Raw genomic sequence first — 25,173 nt, forward strand, 5'->3', positions numbered from 1 at the left:
TGTGTGTGTATGTGTGTGTGTTTGTGTGCGTGTTCTACAGTAGGAGAAAGTGAGTGTGTGTGTATGTGTGTGTGTTTGTGTGTGTGTTTGTGTGTATGCGTGCATGTCTGTGATCTACAATAGGAGAAAGTGTGTGTGTGTGTGTGTGTGTCCTCCAATAGGAGAAAGTGTTTTCCTGGCATTTCCCCCTCTAATCCATTAGAACCTCAGGGGGGCACTGGGGGCATCAGACCTGAGGAACCCAGCAGACAGCAACGACTGTGTGTATATGTGTATGTGATGGGGTGTGTGTGTGTATGTGATGGGGTGCGTGTGTGTATGTGATGGGGTGCGTGTGTAACTCAGCAGAGAGCAGCAATCGAAGTGCACCTACAGACTCTGGGGCCTCCTGAAACTGACAGCAACTTTGAAGATTTTGGCACGCACGCACGCATGCACACACGCACACACGCACACACGCACACACACTTCAATTTGGCCATTAAAGTCTACTGGCTTTAAATAAAGGCCATTTTAGGTGCATTAGATCCAAGGAGCTCGGGTAAAGAAGAGCAACAAAATAAAAGGATGAGGAGCTGATAATGAACGCAATTGAAAATGGACCTCACGACCTGTCCTGTCTGAAACTGACAGCAACTTTGAAGATGTTGCCGAGCACGTACACACACAAAATGCTCTAAGCAGTCAGCTGAATGCCTTGTTGAAAGGGCCTACGTCATTCTTCAGTTCAAAGCACACATGCTGGTACTTTAAAACGCTCAATACGTACTCTACCTCCTAATGTATAAGTTGAACAACATACGTCATGTTGCTTAAAATACTTTTGGCTGGAAGCACACGTACAGTAAAAGCATTAAAAAAAAGATTGGAAAAAAGTTACACCACCATGAATGCATGGCACGCATATTTGCATGCTTACTGCAAATTTCCAGACCACATCATTTTAAAATGTGACGTCACCACTTCAATTCTGCTCAGTGCTCAATGTATGCACACTCACAACACTTGGGCTACACCACATTTCTGGCCGCATCATTTCAAAAGCAGACGTCACCGCCATCTCATGTGTCCCGTGTATGCATACTAGCCCTGTAACGATATTGTATCAAACCAATAAATCGTGATACGTCATGAGCCACTGTATCGTGATGCAAGAAGGCAACATTGTGATACGCTCGTTCATGGTTCTGCTACGCTTTAGTCCAGAAAACAACAGCATGAAATGATGGGATAGAGTTTCCAAGCTTCAAAATCAACATCATCGGGTTTTTTTTACCTTTAAAAAAATCATGGGTAGCCTCTTGCAACCTATTCTACCTATAGACAATCATGAAAAAGATACATACAAATTATCATGGGGTTTATCGAACATTGGGTCAAAAAAATCATGATACGAACTGAATCATGAGTTGAGTTTATTGTTACAGCCCTAATGACACACTGCACCCATTGCAGCATACTCCTCGCTGCCGCATCATTCAAAAAAGATACGTCACACTGCCGTCAGTGTCCAGCGGCTGCATACTCAGAACACCCTATTCCTGGCCGCATCATTTAAAATCACACATCACGCTCACATCGCTGCCACAAGTGCAGTCCAATGCCTGCATTCTTTCTTTCCCCCTGTCCCTCACGTCATGCGTGCCTCTTGTTTGGCATGGTCGTAAAAGGCACATAGCTATGCACTGAGGGAAGGGACCTGCACATTGGCCAGAACACATGAGCACTCTTAAAGGCGTAGATTATGCAAACTGTGATCCGTAAGACTGGTGCCACCACTAAATGGTAAAGTCTAAAGCAGGTAGGAACTTGTGGAGGTTTTCACAGAGGTGGAAGACTCATAGGATGTTGGGAGCTCTTTTTCAAAACCCTATATATTATCCAGCTTCAAAGATATTCAAATGTGTTTTTGTTGCACCTCTCAGTTAATATCCCTGGTTTATGGAATTAATTTGGTTAAGCTTGGTTTTAAGTGTTTGTCTTTTTTTAAATTCAAAAAAAGCTTTGGGAAAATTGCATTGAACTGGCTTAAATATCTCTTTGCGTATAGGAGAGAAGTGGGGGCGCTGGACAAAGACCCCTTCATGGAGCCACTGATGTTTATCTGCGCTGGCTGCTGTGTCTGCTGGCTTGTGTGGCCGTGGCCGCCTCTACTGTTCAGCAAAGTGCAGCGAGGCCAAAAGCGTCGTAATTACTTCTCAGAGTTGACTGCTATTTCTGTAGCTGCTATTTCCCCTGCTGCCCGCGTTCACAAACACAATGCAACAAAACAGGAGAACTGCAATCCACACAGTGACGGGGCAGAGCAGGAGGTGTCTGCTACTTGTATATCTCCACTTTGAAAGGAAGTGTCTTAAAAATGGCTGGTGCTGTATACTGTTCTATAAAGGTGCAGTAACTACGCCAACAGTGAAACTGAGAAAAAGACCTTCAAAGTATTGGCATTAGGTTGGATATTGTAGCTAACTGCAAATCTGACAAAGCAATATCTCTAAAACGAGACACATGTGGAGCATAAAGGGCTCTGCATACTTCACGTGCGCACTTTGTCGCGAGTGGCGCGAGAACCATTAATGACGTCATCACTTGCGACAGACTATTCATACTTCAAAAGCGCCTTGCTCGCATTGTCGGAAGTGCCCTCTGCTGTTCATGAGAGAAACTGCAGTATTTTTCGCAACTCGCAGCGTGAGTTCTACTGATGTATAAAATAGAAAGCCAAACACGGCTGCTGTAGGGCTACTGAACGTCTGACTTGTGACTTACCACATTGAAACATATATTTTTTTGTTGTAGCCTAGCCTACATTGCCAGATCATTCCAAGACCATGTGAGAGCATTGTTCTGGCGGCAGAATTTATAAATAGATCGCCGAACACAACGTGCTTCTGAACAAAGTAAACAATTGTTTCACTGAACAACATTTAAGAGAGAAGATAAAATAACTCTCTATGACATTTTATTATCCTCAAACTGGTGCAGGATCCATTCTGTAGTAGCCTACAGTAGTTGTAGCCTCTCTTCGCAACTCCTGCTTTGTCTGCCTACCTGCATGGTCGCTGGTGGCGCACGACAAGTTAGAAAAATCCTCGTGTGCACGACGTTGCGACACGCGCCGAATTTTGAGCTTACGACGGGGGGCGTGTCGAAATTTTAGGTCACGTGACGGCGCGCGCCATCGTCGTGAGTGAAGTATGAAGGAGACTAGCGCCACTCACGACAAGTATGAATCCCCCTTAAGGCTTCATCACAAGATAAAAGAGGTGTAATGAAGACCATTTTCAGTCTTAATTTTCACAAAACATCCAGATACTGCACTCTGCCTTCTTAGGACAGTATGTCAACATTGAGCTAGCGGTAGTAACTGTGTCATCATCGGCAAGTTAAAGATCAGCCATTCACTATGAAAGTGGGACATGAGCGTGCATGCGCGCACACACACGCACACGCACACACACGCACACACACGCACACACACGCACACACACACGAAAACTAAGTGTGCGAGTGTGCAAGAGAACCCAAGTATCTTGGCAGTCCAAAACACTGACCTATGACCGGCTCCGCCCACTTCACCCCCATTAACCAATCACGTGACCCCATGTGGCCCATGTGACCACACTACTACTGCTGAGCATTCCAGAGGCGGCGGCAACATGACTGACTGGGGAATGTCGGTCAGGGCGGGAGAGAGAGGGTGTGTGTGTGTGTGTGTGTGTGTGTGTGTGTGTGTGTGTGTGTGTGTGTGTGTGTAATAGGTGGACTAAAATAGGATCACTTTGCCAGCCACACATCCTCCTGGGACAATAATAATGTCACACATTTCCAAGACAAATTGAAAGAAGGAAATCCTGTTGCCATGTTGCCAACATAAACACCACCTGCATGTCAAGGCATTACCCATCTTGAGATGTCAAAAATACCACCGCAAACACCACAGCATTAACATAAACAAGCGCTTAAGACTTTATGACGTGGATATTTGTCAAAACAGACAATAGCATCATACTGCATCAAGTTCAAACCCTTTACCCAGAGTAATGGAATTCAGAGTTGTGACAACCAGGGTAGAGGAAGTTGGTTGGTGACGTGATTCATGTAGTTCAAGTAATTCTAGGCAGCAGATTTCTTTTCACTAGACTAAAACCGAACCACTACATAAGCAAAGATGACAGGAGAATGAATTAACATGAATTATATTTGCCTTTACAGCACCTTTTGTGCTAAACATTCACTTCCGGGAACTATTTTTGGAACTATGTCAATGGCGATTTGTGTGTAAGGCTCCATCTTTGGAGCTGCCATCTTTATGTAAAAATGGAACACAGAGGTCAGTGGGATTAGCCTAACTCTTACATGGCTCTGTCTATACCAAAAGCAGCTCTCTCCTCTGGGGTGACGGTGTGTGTGTGTGTGTGTGTGTGTGTGTGTGTGAGACAGTAGGCACTCGGCCGCCAAACAAACACAGCTGCTGTGCTGTTTGCAGAAAACAGCTGTGTGTCCCCTGGCAGGCCGGTGTGTGGATGGCGGTGTGTTAGTCACAACAATGTGTGAGATAGGAGTGTGGTGACAACAGAGATAAGTGTGGTGACAGCAGTAGTTTAAAACCTGCACATGCAGAAACGTCTGACCTGGGAGCAGCACAACCAAATGACTAGATAAAAATGAAAGAAGTCTGAAAAAGTCAACCAGGATTTATCTGCTGCCACTTTATTATATTTTGCGTAACATTTCAGGTGAAACCCCTTTTTCATTTTTATGATGAGTGTGGTGACAGCCATAGATAAAAGGAGGCGGAATGACGCAAAGAGGCCAGTCGTCCCGGGCCCAGGTGGCGATAGGGGGTCAAGAATTGCGCCCTCAATACATTGTATGAATTGGATGGGGTGGCCTTTCAGATGAAATTCTAAAAGTCTGCAACACCATTTTTTTCCATCAAGGCATCTTCTGATTGGTCCAGCACCTGTGTTACTGATGTGAGCACATTCTCTGATTTTTGGGCCCATTCAGGTGACCTTGCCCTGGGCCTGGGAAAAGCAGTCAGCGGCACAGGTGACAGCAGAGATGGGATGCGTGTGGTGACAACACGGTTTATCGTGACCTGGCATCAGCTAGCCTCCGGTCACCTCCACCTGGGGAGGGACAGCACCCATACAGCCTACTTGCACTTCTTTCTGCTGTCTCTCACACTAAAGAATATGGTTCAGACAGACAGACAGACAGACAGGCCAGCTGGAGCCCAGACCAGTGGTATCCAGCAGGGACCCATCTTACCGGGGCCCACAGGTAAACAAATGATGAAGTAAACAAATAACAGCCACAGCTAAACAAATGATAAAGTAAACAAATAATAGCCACCACATGCATTCTCCTCACCCCCCACCAACAATGCTAACACTCATCTCCTCCACCTCTCACATCTCTTCATCCTCCTCCAGGTAAATGAATGTTCCTCATCAGCCCTATCAGAAATGCTATCACTCATCTCCTCTACCTCCTCACATCTCCTCCACCTCCTCTTTCTCCTCTTTCTTCTCCTTGACACCTTGATTTCCCCCTGGGATCAATAAATGATACCCTACTCTCTACTCTACTCTACTCTTCACCCCCCATCAGCAATGCTATCGCTCCTCTGCTATATTCTACTCCTTGCTCCTCCTCCAGGTAAGCTAATGCTCAGTAGAGCTGGGCTAATGGTTGCCATCTGGCCTTGACTAGAGGGAGAGGCCATTCATACTATCTGGGGCCCATGTCCCACACATGCCATCCTACATACCCTCTTTAGAACTCAGTGGGGCCCACAAAGTCTTAAACTTGCCTGGCCAGCCAACACGCCTCCTTTAAGTTAGTGGGGCCCACCAGGTTCTACACATGGCCGTCTTTTAGTCACTGGGGTCTGCTGCGTCTTGGAAGCCGTTTACGCGTTTGTGGATGTATTTGAAAATGCATTGGTTTAGGCCTCTTGTGTGTTTTAGAATGTGAGTTTTAGAATGTGTATTTCGAAACTCTGGTTTTAAAAATATTCCAGAGTTTGTATTTTTTTATCTACATGTTGTGTTTACACGTAAATGGATAAAAAACATCCGCATTTAAATATATCCACATATATGTAATCAGCTCACGTATAATCAGCTCCTTAAACAAGAAAGGCTAGCACACACTCCCCTTTAAGTGAGTGGTGCCCACCACGTCTTACAGGACAAGCCAACACGCCCCCTTTAACTCATTGGGGCCCATTGTGTCTTACGTTACATTACATTACACTTAGCTGATGCTTTTATATCCAGCGACTTACAGTCAGTATTTTATTTACAGGACAACAGTCCCTAGAGTAACCTAGGGTTGGGTGACTTGCTAAAGGGCACTTCAGCCATGGAGTAAGGTAGAGTTGGAAGAGTGGGATTTGAACCGGCAACCACTTATCTAAAATTCATCTCTTTACCCATTAGGCCACGACTGCTGCGTCTTAAACATGAAAGGCTAGTACACACGCCCTTTTAAGGCAGTGGGGCCCACCACGTCTCTCACATGCCAGACCAGCCAACACGCCCATTTAACTCCCTAGCACTACATGCCTACATGCTGCTATGAGTGTGCTCTTATTGAAGCATGCTCCTATACAATAAGCCTACTCAGCTATTCTTATACTAGATGGCATACTTACAGCAGATACTGCATAGATGTATTCCTATATCCCATAATGTTCTTGACTATTTTTGTTCGCTGCATACACGTTGTACTGATTAGTGACATGCAATAAAAATCTGATTGCCCACACGTGTGCATAGTTTACAATGTACATGTGGACATGTGGAGACAACAAAATGCATTCTGCTCTATACTTAGCTCTGTGCATCGGTTGGCTGTTGTGAATAACATCCCACTATAAGTTTGCATAGGATAACAATAAATATCTACTTTGCTATACCCTCTATGCTCCACCTTTGTCTCTTGCACTCTGCACATTGTGATACACAGAGTCATGATACTTCTCGCAGTGCGAGAAGGCAGTATAGTGATACACCCTCTCAAAGTTCTGTTACCCTTCATGCAAGCTTCAAATGTGGAAAAAGATAGATATTCATTTTGAAAGATAAACTTTGGGGTGTATCGAACCGTAGGTCCAAAATCGTGATATGAACCTAATAGTGAGTTGAGTGTATCGTTCCAGCTCTGCAAACAGGAAACCATTCCATGCCCGAAGCTGTCAAAACAATTCACAATTATTATGACCTGGCAAATGTGAAATGTTAGGCTACTGCCCCCGTGTCTGATTTGGCAGACCCAAAAGCCTGCTATCTTTCAGCCCAGTGTGCTGTGGACTACTGTGGTCACAATGATAATGGGAGTTTCCCAGGTGGGATTTCACTTTCACTTCACTAGAAGCCAATAGCAACCGCAACACAGCAGTGAAGACCACATAGTACTAACATACAGTAGCAACCAAGACACTGCACACAAGCCCACATGGTGCTAATAGAGAATCCAAAACACAGCACACAAGCAAAAATACTGAATCAAACAAAGATATCGCAAACCACGCCCACTCAATGCAAAAGCGTGTGCTCAAGTTGGGTCTCCTAAGGGGGCGTTGTCCCCTACTTCTTCTTCTCTTTTTGAGGTGTTTGCGCAAGACGTGCGCTACCGCCATCTACAGCGCTAAGGGGACTTCATTGATTCTCAACCTCAGGACTCCGAAGGTCTCCTAACCGAAGGTCTCCTAAAGGGGCGTTCACCCGACATAAAGTGGATACCGGAAAGGAAACAAAATGACGCTTCTTGGTTACATCCACTTTCTTTGACACAAGCCCACATAGTGCTGTTAGTATGTGGGCAGTCATCATGAGTACGCTGTTAGTGAGTCAGACTTGCAGCCCAAAGGTAGCCGGTTCAATTCCCGCCAGGTTGGTGGGGGGAGTAATTAGGCCTAATCAGTGCTGTCCTCCATCCTCCTCCATGACTGAGGTACTCTGAGTATGGTAACAGCATTGAATCCCACATAGTGCCAATACAGCAACCAAAACACAGCACACAAGCCCACATAGCGCGAGCAGCCTATAGCAACCACAACACAGCACTGCAGTCCCCGTAGTACACTGTGTTGTTAACTAAAGAGGAAAAGCTGATTTGCTTAATGTGGTCAGTCATTTTGACCCTGAAAACATATCACAGGCTCTTAGCTGCTGATACACACACACACACACACACACACACACACACACACACACACACACACGCACACGCACACGCACGCACACGCACACGCACGCGCACGCACACGCACACGCACACACACGCACACTTCTCCACTTAACCCTTTCAGCATTGGTCAGTCCGTTGTGCCATGTAGCCTGGTGGTGCTGGTGGAGATGGCCATAGCTAGAGTGCCCATTATACAGCACGTGCTAAATAGCCACCAAGGTCAAGGGCTCAGAGCAGAGCTAACAGCAGAGCACGGACTGGCTGGCTGGACTGGACCGAGAGATTACAAAGCTGCAGATGATTAACTGCCCAATGCTCTCTGCTCAACCGTTGGTTAATGCAAGACTGCACCATGCCAAACTGTACTGGGTAATTCAAGACCACACTGTGCCTCCTCCATTGTAAGACACCGAACCCATGCATTTCATATTATATGTTGGGTCAATGACTAGATGTAAATAAATGATTTTCTCATCATGTTTATGCTTAACAGTAGGGGAGCAACATGTAACAGATACAAGTTTCTCACACATGGAAGTGTATTTTTGCCAAGTAAAGCTGATTTTGATTAAACTAAACTGTGAAAAACAAAACAATTTCAATCACCCACAAACATGCGTGCCATCCTGCTTAGAAAAGCTCACCAAAACCTCCCCATAAACGGCAGCATGATTTCTTCCCTGCTGAGGGCAAAAAGGCCTGGGGTTAGGGTTGTCAGAGTCAGGCATCAGAGTCTCCTATGATGTGGCTGTGGGACCAAGAGGCATTCTTCTTGTCTTTCCTTTCCTTTCTTTCCACAAACTGGCATTCTCAGGCACAAGGGCCATGGCGCTAAAAGCTGTGGGCCCACAACAAACAAACGCAGGCTTCAATTAGCAGTTGTCCAGTTATGCACAGTGCAGGGTCCCCGGAGCACAGTGTCCCCACAGGGTCCCCTGGACCGGAAACCATTTGTGGAACGAAGCATTTTTTGCACAGTTATGGCATGTGGAGCATTTGAGGGATTTCAGTTTAGTCGATTTGGTTGGTTGCCATGATATCCCACCAACACAAAATACTGTGCATCTTATTATGCAAGCAGGGGACTAGAGGACTCTACACTACAAAACAGGCTGCAGCTGACTTATGTCTGACTGAGACATAGACTAATCACAACCTATGATAGAAATAGACTGTGACTAGGGCTGCACAATTCATTGACAATCATAATATCGAAATCGTGATTTCAATCTGGTTTTAATCGTGACAATAGTGATCTGCATTTGGGCATCCTTGAAGCCAGAATATGCTGACATGAAATGCAAAAAAAATCTGCAAAAATGTTTTAACAGTTGTTAATTGTTGTTCAATAATTGGGATTAATAATTGTGATTACAATTTTGATCAAAATAATCGCGATTATACTTTTTTCATAATCGTGCAGCCCGAACTGGGAAGTGTGAAGACTCAGTCAGCCAGACCATGTAAGAGTTTAGCTGTTCAGTTTCTCAACTCTTTTGGACCACAACAGGAACTCTTTCCCACGCCTCTCTGACTCGACAGTACGGTTCCACTGTACTCCACGGGGGGTTGGTGCCCTGGGGACACTCTACCCTGGACACGCAGGCTGCCGAGCGAGCAGGCAGGCTTTTACACTTACATTTGGCTGATGCGTTTATCAAAAGCGACTTACAGATATTTTACAAGGTGTTGGTTGCGGTCCCTAGAGCACTACAGGGATTAGTGCCTTACTCAAGGGCACTTCAGCCATGGATGGAGATGTAGTGGGGAGAGGTAAGGGTGCGATTTGAACCTGCAACCTTCTGATCTTAAGTCCATCTCCCTAACTGTTAGGCCATGGCTGCCCTGTAGGCCAGGCAGGGAGGCAGGCTGCTGTGAGTTTGCAACTCAGTTTCTTTCTTGCCAGATGCTTATTGCAAGTTTGTAGCTTAATCACAAGCTCATGTCTCCAATTCACAGCATTTTCCAGCATGCGCCTGCCCTGCCTGCCTGCCTGCCTGCCTGGCTGAGGAGTGGAGAGGAGCTCAGTCATGTGATGAAATGGGATGAGATGAGATGTTTCAACATCAAGGGGAGCTAACAGAGTACCAGCTGAGGAATGCAATGCACACAGTGTTGCACAGCACAGTATAGTAGCAAGACTTGGCGTTAACTTTGTTTGCTCCCTGGACTGCACAGCAGCACAGGGACTTGACTCCCACTCTGTAAGCCACAGCCCAGCCAGGCAAGCAAACTACGCAATACATAACTTAGATTTCACACTTACAAACATTCGTGATGTGAGGAGGGGAAAGATGCTAAGCAGCCAACCACGTAAGCTCATTTTTTTTACCAACAGCAGTTCCCAACAATCAGAGGTTGAAGAGTGCGCAGCAAGGGGTTCAGTGCAATGAAGCTGCAATCAAAAGCCCTCTTGAGGGGGACCCCCTAGTCCATCTCTTTGCCATGAGCACCCACATACTTTGAAACGCCCCTGTAAAGCACAGGGCCTTGACTCCCAGCCCACATCAACAGGGGGCCAAGAAAACACCCACAAAGATGAACAACTCAGGCGCACTAACACAGACAGATCTGATCATCACATCACATGCGCGCACACACACGCGCGCGCACACACACACACACACACGCACACACGCACACACACACGCACACACACACACCAGCACCGTGTTCATCTTACCAAGCTCCTCCATGAGCTTGAGCATGATCCCGCCGATGTGAACCTCCCAACCACCCCTCAACAACCTGGCACCAAGAAAACACCCACAAAGATGAATAACTCAGGCACACTAACACAGACAGACCCGCCTGGCCTGGGGCCTATACTACAAATCTGGTTCAGGAGTAAACCAGGTTAAGTAAAGAGGTAAATCATCACATAGAAGAGCCAGGGTCTTCTATTAGATGTTTTACCTCTTAACTTAACCTTAAGAAAATGAGGAATCCAGACTCTTCTATTAGACGTTTTACCTCTTAACTTAACCTGGTTTACTCCTGAACCAGCTTCTTAGTATACCCCTCTGATCATCACATCACGCAAAAACACACACACATGATCATCATCATCATGATCATCATCATCATCATCATCATCATCATCATCATCATCAGCAGCAGCAGTAGCAGCATGTTCTTCTTACCGAGCTCTTCCACGAGTTTGAGCATGACCCCGCCGATGTGAATCTCCCCGGTGACCCGCAGAGAGACGTCCTTGTGCAGGTCCGTCACGTGCATCTTCAGCTCCCACGTCCCATCGGCGTAGCAGCCATCAGGCATCCGTATACCGTCTAGCGCCATCCTAGTAGAGCAGAGGACTTTTATTAACCCAGAGGCAAATGAAGGTGTCTGACAGCCTACATAAGTCAAATACACAACATACACAAAGACCTAATCCACACATTATTACCTAATTGCACATTGCAGTAAGCCAAACATATAGCACAAATTTGAGTAGGCCTACAGCAATTAGCCTTGAATCAGTTCACATAGGCCTACACACACCCTCTCTCTCTCTCTCTCTCTCTCTCTCTCTCTCTCTCTCTCTCTCTCTCTCTCTCTCTCTCTCTCTCTCTCTCTCTCTCTCTCTCAACATGAATACAATGAATATGAATACACAAATACAAAACATACACTCGGACCTAACAGGCCTAACACATTATTGCACATTGCATCCTGAGCCACCACACACACACACACACACACACACACACACACACACACACACACACACACACACACACACACACACAGAGGAAGAAGAAGCATACAATTGGTCAACAACAACCGGCACGTAGGCTGTGTTCACATGTTGATCATTCAAACTTCAGATTGGCCTTTCTGACCTGACAGAGCCTCTGCCGTACACGTCCACTTAAAACAAAAGGAAGGGAAGCAACTGTGTGACTTTGCACTCTGCTGTGATTTTGCAGATGTCAGCTAGACACAATGTTGCTGTTAAAAGGTGTTAAAAGAAGAGGCCTGGTGCCGTTTGTTAGGCTGCGCCCAGGAGATCTAGGCTAGCCGACTATACTGACATGACTGCATGAAATCGGAGTTTTCAAAGATATTGACAGGCTGACCTAAATATGTTTGCTCTTGTTTAGAACTTATGACCAAATTTAACATTAACACAAAGTAAAATAGACCGAAGTCGTACTGCGTCATTGAGTAAACATGAAATAAAGCACAGGCTAAGGAATGCGACACTATTAAAAACTGCAAACTTAACTTAGCTCGACTTGACCTTGTTTCATAGACTATCGCCACGAACGCGCTTCTCACCTGCTTTATCTAACGGTAAAAAGATAAAGGGGAAATATGGGTCTGATTACGTAAGCAACTGCACTAGAACTCAACGCCAACTCAGTTGGCCATGGGTAGACTGCACAGAAGGAATATCTCGGCGATTTAGTGAGGGTAAAGTTCGTTGGTAGTTGTTTAATCTACACAAACACTTTAAAGGATTTAAACTCGGCACAGGAAGTGCAACCGGTGAGCATTTTGTATGCTTGCCAGTCCGCGAGATCTGTGCGCAAAAGGAAGGGACAGGCTACGCAAGCTAAAGCAAGAGGGAAAATATATTAAAAACGTCCACTCACCTTCACAAATACACCAACCCAGAACCGGATTAACCTCTTAAACTTCCAATACGTCAACAGTCAACAAGTTTTTCTTGCTTAAAACCATATATTCAACCTAAACGGGACGAAAAATCCAAAGAACTCTTCCAGCCGAAGTATCCCAAAGTGTCTCCTCAGGCTTTGAGCTAATGGAGCCCAGTGAGTCCCTGTGTCCGTCTCTTTCTCACTCCCTCCCTCTGCTTTTCCAGCAGATAACGTCACTGCTGCCTTCAATCCTACTTTTCCTTTCAAACGCTATAGCTTCACCCCTGCCAGATCACAGCCGTTCGCTGCCCCCTAGTCGCTTTCTCCATTGTAGCGCACAAAGACGCATTAAATATTAATAACTTCAGCCGTTTGTTGGGCTATGTTTTTTGTGGATTTTAAAAGACTTCGTGGCCCGCTGCTTGTGACTTGAATATAAAGAGGGGGTGGGCTACTTGAAGTTGTAGCATTTAGTTTTTCATACAACCCTACAATCGATTAATTTCATACTAAAGAAATCAGCAAATCGCATGGTCTCCGCGGGCTGCGTTCCCGGTGCAGCCCAATTAAGGATTTCTTCAAATGCTAGGCGAGTTTCAGGCTGTTAGGCTACGGGACAGATTCAACAGTTGATGGGCTTCGGCGTAGGGGGGACGTAGTGACCGCTGCTCACGCTGCCATTTAAGGGAATATGGTACCGAGGTTGCGGCGGTTCATCCGGGGAACGCAGTTGGCTACTCGTCTTGAAATTTACACACCGTTAGTCACTATAATATAAACATCAAAGCATCACAGCGATACTATCTTATTTATGTAACTCGGTGAGTGAGCGCAACCTCCAGAGCAATGCCATTTGGTTGAGTAATAGTGTAGGCTACTCAATTATGCTGAATAAAGCAAAAGAATAGAAAAGTGTCACAAGAAAAATCTCCAGTAACTAAAAGACTTGGTAACATGTGATTCGCATTATCTACTTTTAGGTCTGTGTGCCAACTCTCCTGCAATTTCACTGAATTTATCAGAAATGGTTTCTGCCCATCATCTTCCTTAATTCCGTTTTGAACCCTTACAAGGACTGCACGATATTTGCCTCCAAACTCTAGGGCTATTCATTTTTCTCTGGAACACGGTGTTCGTAAAAGGAGAGAAAAAGAGGCATCCCCTCTTTCTATTGCGCACACACTCTACCTTTTTTGTTCAGCCTCAGAGCAAAATTCAACAGAAGCATCAGTCAAAATTATTCCCCACTGTTCATTTTCCAACAACTTATGAAAACTCAGTCTGAGCTCACAGGCTGCATTTTTTTCTACATGTGCCATGTGGAACCGCACAAAGCTTTAAAGGGATGTCCTGGCAACCACACAAAAATCTGCTACAGAGAAGCCATTTTCTCCTCTGATTCTTGAATCCTGACCTTGTGCTCCCTAGCTGCAGCGAAACGTTCATGACGTGTCCAAAATAATGCTATGCATTCGTAAGCTGAGTGACCTCTCCGGCTATACTGTTCAAGCTAGGGCGCGTATTTTACAGCGAGTTTCATTTGGAGTGTCGTTTGGGCTTGACAGTGGATAGAGATTCCTGCTGTTCTCCAGTTTTAGATCTCAAGACCGCGACGTAGTACATTTCAGAGCATTTAAAGCGGCGGGAATGTGCGGTTTGGCTCTCTGTCAGTCTCCTCTGTTTTTCCATGAGATTCTGCACCCCCTAAAACAGCCATTGGCATCCTATTCTCTCGCTCGCATTCTGTCCTGTACTCTCTTTCCCTCCCATTTGTAGCTGTACAAATCTGTCACTTTTTGTCTTTCTTTCCCTCTTGTCTCTCTCTAACTCTTCTGTTGTTTCTGGCTTACTCACTCCATCTGTTTTCTCACTGCACCCCCTTCCACTTTTTTCTTTTATTTCTTCTCTTCATCCCTCTCTCTCTCCAGGCAGCAGTGCATAGCCTCTCTTCGGAGTGTCAGAGAGGCATTAGGCCTTGACTTGCAGAGCTGGACTGGGGGAAACATTTCGGCTCAGGCATTTTTGATGTAGACCAGCCCCGAAGAGGCCCACCTTCTTTTCTACAATATTATTTCTCCGACCTTTTCTATGATAAGGCTCAGTCCATTGTCTATTAAGATGGACCAATGAGCCACCCCGTCAAAATGGTGGACCAGTCTTTAAGGGAAAAACAAAAACAAAAGCATCAGCAACGGCCCCTGAGGACTGTTGGCCGACCTGGAAAAAGCCCTGTATGCCAGATTACCAGTCCAGTTCTGAGGCCTTGCCTAACTCTAAGCTCTCTCTCGCTCTCGCTCTCGCTCTCTCTCTCTCCTTCTGTACCCCTGGCTGCTTACGTCTACCTTCAGTCTCCAGCCCAGGAATTCGGCCTGGGTCTGCATCAAAGCAATTTATAACCCTGCTCTGCCTCTCTCTCTCTCTCTCTCTCTCTCTCTCTCTCTCTTTCTCTCTCTCTCTCTCTCTCTCTCTCTGCCTCTCTCTCTCTCTCTCTCTCTCTCTCTCTCTCTCTCTCTCTCTCTCTCTCTCACACACACATCTAAACACACACATTCTCTGTCTGTCTTACATGCACTTGCACATGCCCGCAAACACACACCACAGCCTTTCATTCCGTCACTCGTACATTCTCTCTCTCTCTCTCTCTCTCTCTCTCTCTCTCTCTCTCTCTCTCTCTCTCTCTCTCTCTCTCTCTCTCTCTCTCTCTCTCTCTCTCTCCCCGTATTTCCATGTCCAAGCCCCAGCAGCAGCTCTGCTCATGTCTGGCAGTGGAGGTATTACCTTTTATAGGCCGTGTTTTAATTATGCTGTAAACAGAACGACAGAGAGATGCTGTGCGGAGCAGGAGAAGAGAAGAAGAAGAAAGGGGATGGGTAGAGAAGGAAAGGAGAGAAGAGGAGAGAGGAATGGCAGAGTACGAGAGGAGAGGAGAAGGAATGGGTAGAGAAGGAGAGGTAGAGAGGAGAGGAGGAATGGTAGAGAGGAGAATGGTTAGAGGAGGAGAGGAGATGGGAGGATATTTGAGAGGAGAGGAGTGGAGATGAGAAATGGGTAGGGAAGGAGAGGAGGAATGGGTAGAGACGAAGGAAGAGAGGAGAGAAGAAGAGAGGAGAAGAGGAATGAGTAGAGCAGGAGAGGAGAAGAGAGTGGAGGAGGAGAGGAGAGGGAGAATAACAAGTGAGGAGGGGAGGAATGGGTATAGGAGGAGAGGAGAGGAGGAGGAGGAGAGCAGAGGAGGGATGGGTGGAGGAGAGGAGAGGAGGAGGAGGAGAGGATGAATGGGTAGAGGAGGAGAGGAAAGGAGGAGTAGACCAGAGGAGGAGGAGAGGAGAGGAATGGGTAGCGGGGGAGAGGAGGAAGAGGAGAGGAGGAATGGGTGGAAGAGAGGAGAGGAGAGGAGAGGAGAGGAGAGGAGAGGAGAGGAGAGGAGAGGAGAGGAGAGATGTTAGGCAGAACTGGTGCTGCAGACTATAGGGAGGAGACACAGCCCAGAACAGAACAGAAGTGTTCTAAATGTTATGCATGCTGAAAATAAGAGTTGTGATTTTTTGTTGTTGTTGAAATTCCGAGCTCCTGGGCCATTGTTGTTGATATTTTGGAGTATTTTAAACATCTAAATAATTAAAATAATTCTAAATCATTCAATTTGTGTAATTTGTTTGCGCAAGAGTAACTTTGAAGTTTTATGCCTTGTCCTTTTCATTTTTTGTTATGGTTATGCATTTGTATCTAACAATATATGTTTTGTAAAAAAATACAATGAATAAACTCGCATATGAGAGATGTGTATTGAGTTAGCTTAGTAGTCAGCATGTCATAACAGCAGACCCAGTTAAACAATGATCTCTACTGCCATCTGGTGGCACGTATGATGGTCAGCACCACACATGTACCAGCAGCTAATCTTTACCCTGACAAGACCCCCTTATTCTGGTATATTACAGCCAAAGGCCCCCTTAAATGGGCCGTGCTCGTGCAATGCTATTTTCTTCCTGTACACCCACTTTCACAACCATAGACAATGTCTGTGAGGCAATACCCTACTACTAGGATATATAAAATAATAACGATAGCATTAACGTTCTGAGAATTGCAGTATATTATTATAATGCAGTTTTAAGTAATGAGAATATTAGCTTAGTTTTGACATTAGTTATTCAATTAATTTCATTATATATGATGTTTTGCTATACTTTTCCTACCAACCTGCCATGGCCCCCCTAGCACACCCACGCAGCCGCCCAGGGGTCCCGGGCCTCACTTTGAAAACCAATTGCCTAGGGCCCTGCCAAATCTACCATGAGGGCCCTATGTCTATATGTTTCCTCGGGCCCCCAGATGGATAGAACCGCTGCTGCTGCAACTGCAACTGCAAAACAAGTTATGTTTTATGTTTATGTTTTGTAGGAGCCATTCCCTGTGATTAATGTATATTTGCCATTTCTTAACCCCTTAAGACACGGCATTATAAATGAGCTGTTACCAGAATGGCAATGACCAAGTCGTAATGTAGCCTATTACTAAAGGCCCCATGCACTGCCATAGTAGTGTGGTACTATTTGTTAACTTTCAATGTCTATTACACCATGCCACAGGAGGTACGGCGTGCATTAAGGGGCTACTGCCTGCATTTTTGTACTTGTGTGACTGCGCCCACTGCAGGTGAAAGATGCCTATAAGTTTGGAGGCTACCAGGAGGAGGTGTGACTGACTTAGCCTCGCGAGCCATCCTACGTACTTCCGCCAAAGGATTGGCTCCACTACTGTAGTCTGGCCGTGCTTCTCTGTGGAGTGCTTGGAGCAGTAGAATTTTGATTGCAACGCCCCCCCAGAAAACAGCCAATAATCGAATACGCCCCCCACGTGGGGACGAAAGGGGGAGAACGCTCGTGACAATGACGTACACATCTGCGCCAGAGCCATTGGTCTGCGCTATGTTGTTGTTGAGTAACTGCCAGCGATTGGGTGAGAGGTGTCCAATAATTTCAAACTATAACTGAGTGCAAACTTCCTGCTTCCTACAATCGCTTCAGAGCAAACAAATGCCAGACCATAAATACTAAATGAAATGGTAGTATTATGGGATGGTCAGGACCAGGCTATGACTGACTGGGATCGCAGACCCTGAGCATTTCTCAAAACCTAGTGCAGTGCAATTCCACGTGTATCAACCTAATTAGTCACGCCCAGTAATTGGATACTCTTTGGTGAACTCTATGGAATATCCAATCATTGGCTGTGACTAATTTGGCTGATACACTTGGAAGTGCACTGCACTAGGTTTTGAGAAGTGCCCCCTGTGTCTCAATCCATGCACTTGTGCACTTCGGGCACTCTGTTTCAGTTCCTAGGGTGCTCATGTTGAGCCAGTGCACTGAAAGTGCCAGGATGATCCCCTAACAATGGCGGAAAAACGCAGTGCTTGAATGATGGGCACTGCACGCACTAAACGGCCGCCATGTTGACAATGACACGGAGGAAATGTGGCATTCAGCTCAGTAGAAGAGTTTGGTCAACAGTCTCCTAATTCTGTAAGTAATGTTGATGGGACAGCAACCTTTTCATGCCAACCCAAGTACTGTATGTGTGATTGTTGCCCTTTGGGGTGAAGGAAATGTAAATACAAGCACCAGACACTGTGCATTGTAAACAGTAGCTGTAACAGTCATGGGTAAGCGGTTGGGAGGTCATAGCGGTTAGGTTGTCAGTTCGTCTCCCGACCCGCCAGGTTGGTGGGGGGAGTAATTAACCAGTGCTCTCCCCCATCCTCCTCCATAACGTGAGGTACCTTGAACAAGGTACCGTCCCGCTGCGCTGCTCCCTATTGGGCACCGTTGGGGGCTGCCCCCTTGCACGGGTGAGGCATGACTCGGGTACAAATAGCAACAATGGCTATTCACACCCGGGTGCAAATAGCTACAATGGCTATTCACAACCAGGTAGGCTACAAATACCAATGTTCATAGTTGGTGAAATGTTTAAAATTGATTACTAATTCTGTTTCTCTTTTTCTTTCATATTGCTGGAGGATTTCAGAAACCAAGTGGAGCCCAAGCTGTAAGAACATCAGATAAATGGTCAAGCCCAAATTACTGTTGTAGTTATAACCGGGTGCAAATAGCAACAATGGCTATTGACACCAGGGTGCAAATAAACAATGGCTATTGACTCCCTTGTGTAAGTAGCAACAATGGCTATTCACACCCGGGTGCAAATAGCAACAATGGCTATTCACACCTTGGTGCAAATAGCAATGTTCATAGTTGGTCAAATGTTTGCAATTGATCAATGATTCTGTTTCTCTTTTTTTTGTTATTAATGGAATGTTTCAGAAACCAGGTGGAGCACAACCTGTAAGAACATCAGATCAATGGTCAATGGCCCCATTGCTTTAGTTAGAGCCAGGTGTAAATAGAAACAATGGCTATTCACACCCGGGTGCAATAGTAAAAATGGCTATTCCCGCCCAGGTGCAAATAATAGGCTAACAATGGCTATTCACACCCGGGTGTAAATAGCAACAACGGCCATTCACATCCGGGTGCAAATAGCAACAATGGCTATTCACACCCAGGTGCAAATAGCAATGTTGACAGTTGGTCAAATGTTTGCAATTGATTACGAATTCTGTTTCTTTTTTTTCTTTTATATTGCTGGAGTGTTTCAGAAATCAGGTGGAGCCCAACCTGTAAGAGCAGGTCAAGCACCAATTGCTGTTGTAGTTAAGCCTGGTGCAAATAGCTACAATGGCCATTCACACCCTGGTACAACAATGGCTATTCACAACCGGGTGCAAATAGCAACAATGGCTATTCACACCGGGATGCCAATAGCAACAATGGCAAGCCTTTGTTGCTATTTACACCCGGGTGTGAACAGCCATTGTTGCTATTGGCACCCACCAGTTGCTTTTATAGTTAAAGGAACAGACCACCCTTTTTTATTTTCACATATTTGCAGTATTTCCCAGCATTATTCATGAATGTGCATATCATTTTCTTCTCAGTGTTTTCAGTACTTATATTTATTGGATCAGAAGTATTAGCATAGCTTAGCATAATCACTGGAAATAACTGGTAACTTTAGTATCAAGCCACAAGTGATCACTGGAAGGAATTAAATTGCTGTTTTACACTCTGGTGAATTTTACATTAATTTTAAAGTGGTTTATAAGTACATTTGATGATGTTTCATTTTGTACCATAGACTTGCATTACTACGCGGCATTAAAAATGAGCTGTTACCAGAATGGCAATGACCAAGCCGTAATGTACTAAAGGCCCCATGCACTGTCATAGTAGTGTTTTACTATAGTTGTTAACTTGCAATGTCTATTACACCGTGCCACAGGAGGTAGGCTTGCATTAAGGGGCTACACGGGGCAATGCAAACACATAGACAAAAATGATATGCACATTCATGAATAATGCTTGGAGATACTGCAAATATGTGAAAATCAAAAAAGGGTGGTCTGTTCCTTTAAACCCGGGTGCAAATTGCTACAATGGCTATTCACACCCGGGTACAAATAGCAACAATGGCTATTTACAACCGGGTGTAAATAGCAGCAATGGTTATTCACACCAAGGTGCAAATAATAACAATGGCTATTCACACCTGGGTGGAAATAGTAACAATGGCTATTCACCAGGGTTCAAATAGTAGGCCTAATGTTCATAGTTGGTCAAATGTTTTAGTCAGGGAGCATTTTCACCGAAATAAAGTCCCGTGGGATTTTTTTGATGAAAGCAAGCCACCAATTCAGATGTCTCAAGGGCACACCAAATAACAATAAAAAACATGTTGGCAGTCTGAAATATTGTGCTGGGAAAAATTGTAAAGCATATAAGAAAATAACAACATTTTGGTCTCCAAAAATAGGACTTTGCAAAAACGCCTAGGGATACCCACATATAAAATGGTGTAGAAAACACAAATGTTGATATTTTGTTTTCAAATTTGAAATACAAGTTGTTCAGACTTGTGGCCTTTGTTCCATCATGTCTATAATTTGATACATTACAGTAAAAGGACTATTTAACCCTCTGAGGGATAAGGCCTTTCAGTGGCTTTTAGGCTGCTTGCACCACCCTGACATTTTCAAGTATTTTCAACTAACAGTAAGCATCTATGCAAAAGTGGAATATATGGTTGTATTCTGAAAAGCCTGACAAGAAATAATCTGAAAGAAAATTGGATGTCATACAAACATGTTTTATTTAAATTGAGTATAAACACAACTGTACAAAAAAAACAGGTTTCAGAGGTCTTCAAAAAGGGCAAGAAGACACACAATAAATATATCAAGCCAAGACTTTTGAAGTTTGAATCTTGTAAACAAATGTGTTGGCTGCATAAAAGTAAAAAGGGCATTTAGAAATGTTTTGTTGTTTTCATACAAAATGCAAAAAAGAAAGTCTATGTCATGCCACTGCCTGTCTCATTTGAATACTAATGAGATAGGTGTGAAAAACCTCTAATAAGCCACACCCCCCTGTCAATCTCCATGTGCTCTGATAGCACACCCCCCTGTCACTCTCTTTGTCCTGTGGCAGGACACTGTTTTGCCTAGCTGAAAGGGGCGTGTTGTCACCTCTGAATAGCCACTCAAGCACCGGTACTATACATGTGGATAGCTATAGGTGTGGCTGCTACAGGCAGAGAGTACAGAATATGCGAAGATTTCTTTTCACTTTCTTTAAATTGGGCCAGCTATATAATTTATTTTATATATATTTTTTATTTTTTATATATATATATATATATATATATATATATATATATATATATATATATATATATATGTTTGAAATCTGGAAGGTCTGAGGTTTCTAATGGTGTGACTTATATGTTTCAATGACAAAAACTCACAGAGTTACTGATTTGTTTTTGGAGACATGTCAAATTGCCCTCTGAAGGGCATTCAGTCCTCTGTGTGTTAATGTCTATGTATGTCTATATGTTTTTTTTCTTTGGCGAGGGGAAAAAAATGTCAAAAACGTCAAAATATAAAGAGTTCCCAGTTTTCAGCAGAACCCTTTACAGTGAAACTGACAATAGATTACAAGACTAGAGGGTGTCTGCTTCCCAAAATGGGTGTTTTCATCTCAATAGCACAAAGGGTTGGGATACAGCAACCATTTCAATTTGGAGAGGCGTTTTCAGGCGTTTTTCAGGCAAATCTGTCGGAATGCGAAGGGGTTAATTATGCAAGCTAGTAATAAATGGTGAAAATAATGATTCGTTTATTATGCTATTCTTTGCTGAAAAGTCTGATAACTGAAGTAGTGGTCTGATAACAGTAATCGTTTTTGGAATGAATACGTTTATTGACTCGGCATAGAAATAAAGGCATCATCTTATGTTTGTAGACTAAATCAACTGAAAATCACAATGAACTCCAATTCACAATGTATATTATAAATGTGATGTTACACATTACGCAATGAGTGTCATGCTTTCAGTTAGCACACAGTTTATATGAAGTTTTCAACATCATCCTCGTCATCTCCTGAGTCTTCATCCTCTTCATCATTGAGTGATGTGGTGGGCTGCTCAGGATTGTCACATCCCTCACTGGGGTCACAGGCACATAACTCTGTGCAGCCGAGTCCTGCTTTACGACATGAACACCTCGCATTGTCACACTTAGATTTTGAACAGCCGCACTTCACCAGCTGGATGACCGCATTTGGTGCAGGCTGTTCCTTGGTCATCACTGGAACCCATCGTCTTGTAAGTTCTAGCCATAGTCCTGTGGCGATGGTACCTCTGGGTTTGGAACAGTGTCATTGTTCCAGATCATTGCTTGGTAGTGTGCCCGCAAGATTGCTCGTTGCAGTGCAGCTTGTGTAGGTGGCAACCTCTCTGACTCGGCCTGTTTCTTTGTGAATAGCCACCATCTCAATTTTTCCATCTTGGTAGTCTTGGTCCCTGGCAGGTAAACCTTGCAGAGAAACTCTTTGAGACCATCATATATGGCATCACTTGGCCAGCGCATGGTTCCCAGACTTGTCAATGCAGATATCTCATTGCTATCATCCCTTGCGTCACGGAAGATCTTCCAGAAAGCAAGTTTGCCTCTGCCAGCAAAGCCCCCCGTGTTATCAGTAAAGGCATGCAATCCTGGCAAAGCAGCTGCCTTGTTTGGCCCCAGAGCTTCGTAGATGGGTCCCAGAGGAATGACACGTTGCCACGACACGAATGACCCCCGTCCGCCCCGGCCGTGAAGACAAAGAAAAGAAAAAGGAAAAATTGAGATGGTGGCTATTGACAAAGAAACAGGCCGAGTCAGAGAGGTTGCCACCTACACAAGCTGCACTGCAACGAGATCTTGCGGGCACACTACCAAGCAATGATCTGGAACAATGACACTGTTCCAAACCCAGAGGTACCATCGCCACAGGACTATGGCTGGAACTTACAAGACGATGAGTTCCAGTGATGACCAAGGAACAGCCTGCACCAAATGCGGTCATCCAGCTGGTGAAGTGCGGCTGTTCAAAATCCAAGTGTGACAATGCGAGGTGTTCATGTCGTAAAGCAGGACTCGGCTGCACAGAGTTATGTGCCTGTGACCCCAGTGAGGGATGTGACAATCCTGAGCAGCCCACCACATCACTCAATGATGAAGATTAGGCAGTCATGGGTGAGCGGTTAGGGCGTCAGACTTGCATCCCAGAGGTTGCCGGTTCGACTTCCGACCCGCCAGGTTGGTGGGGGGAGTAATCAACCAGTGCTCTCCCCCATCCTCCTCCATGACTGAGGTACCCTGAGCATGGTACCGTCCCACCGCACTGCTCCCCATGGGGCGCCACTGAGGGCTGCCCCCTTGCACGGGTGAGGCATAAATGCAATTTCGTTGTGTGCAGTGTGCAGTGTTCACTTGTGTGCTGTGGAGTGCTGTGTCACAATGACAATGGGAGTTGGAGTTTCCCCATGGGCTTTCACGCTTTCAGGATGAAGACTCAGGAGATGACGAGGACGATGTTGACAACTTCATATAAACTGTGTGCTAACTGAAAGCATGACACTCATTGCGTAATGTGTAACATCACATTTATAATATACATTGTGAATTGGAGTTCATTGTGATTTTCAGTTGATTTAGTCTACAAACATAAGATGATGCCTTTATTTCTATGTCGAGTCAATAAATGTATTCATTCCAGAAAAGATTACTGTTATCAGACCACTACTTCAGTTATCAGACTTTTCAGCAACGAATAACAAATCATTATTTTCACCATTTATCACTAGCTTGCATAATTAACCCCTTCGCATTCCGACAGATTTGCCTGAATAACGCCTGAAAACGCCTCTCCAAATTGAAATGGTTGCTGTATCCCAACCCTTTGTGCTATTGAGATGAAAACACCCATTTTGGAAAGCAGACACCCTCTAGTTTTGCAATCTATTGTCAGTTTCACTGTAAAGGGTTCTGCTGAAAACTGGAAACTCTTTATATTTTGAAGTTTTTGTAATTTTTTCCCCTCGCCAAAGAAAAAATATATATACATAGACATTAAATAGTCCTTTTACTGTAATGTATCAGGTTATAGACATAATGGAACAAAGGCCACAAGTCTGAACAACTTGTATTTCAAATTTGAAAAAACAAAATATCAAAATTTGTGCTTTCTACACCATTTTATATGTGGGTATGCCTAGGCGTTTTTGCAAAGTCCTATTTTTGGAGACCAAAATGCTGTTATTTTCTTATATGCTTCACAATTTTTCCCTGCACAATATTTCAGACTGCCAACATGTTTTTTATTGTTATTTGGGGTGTCCTTGAGACAGTTGGATGGGTGGCTTGCTTTCATCAAAAAAATCCCACGGGACTTTTTAGGCTCCTTGACTATATACACATTTTTTAACTCATGGTGGCGGAGTGCCAGTGTAATGTATTGATTGCACAATAACTTGGGAGGAGACTGTGTATCAAAAAGAGAGATGTTTAATAAAAGTTTATTAATACAGTGTTTTGAATGGCAGTTTGGATCTATTGCAAGTGTGTTTGTATGGTATTGCCTTCTTTTCAAACTTCTTCCATTCAAAAGAACACCCGTCTATGTAACAAAAATGGCCTTATTAAGCTGGAAGTGTTTTCTTCACCAACAGACGCATGGACCTCAGCCAGAGGAATAGAATAAATGACACATTCTAGAACACACATAACACATTCTTGAACGCTGAACACATTCTAGAACAGACCTCATTTGGATAGAATCAGCTCGCATTTACACACACACACACACACACACACACACACACACACACACACACACACACACACACACACACACACACACACACACACACACACACACACACACACACACACACACACACACACACACACACA

General features: G+C 44.6%; 1 protein-coding gene across 1 annotated transcript in view; it reads right to left on the minus strand.

The window, feature by feature from the left end:
* The window catches only part of fermt2 (FERM domain containing kindlin 2), a 117,991-nt gene extending 104,884 nt beyond the window's left edge, over positions 1-13,107 (minus strand). Inside the window, exons 1-2 of the mRNA XM_063223941.1 lie at positions 12,804-13,107; positions 11,346-11,503 (exon numbers count right to left, since the gene is read on the minus strand). Coding sequence (XP_063080011.1) covers positions 11,346-11,502 — 157 coding nt within the window. The 5' untranslated portion in view covers position 11,503; positions 12,804-13,107. The remainder of the gene's footprint in view (positions 1-11,345; positions 11,504-12,803) is intronic.
* Positions 13,108-25,173: the final 12,066 nt, after the last annotated feature.

Source organism: Engraulis encrasicolus, chromosome 19 (genome assembly GCF_034702125.1).
Source record: "Engraulis encrasicolus isolate BLACKSEA-1 chromosome 19, IST_EnEncr_1.0, whole genome shotgun sequence".
Classification (NCBI taxonomy): Eukaryota; Metazoa; Chordata; class Actinopteri; order Clupeiformes; family Engraulidae; genus Engraulis; species Engraulis encrasicolus.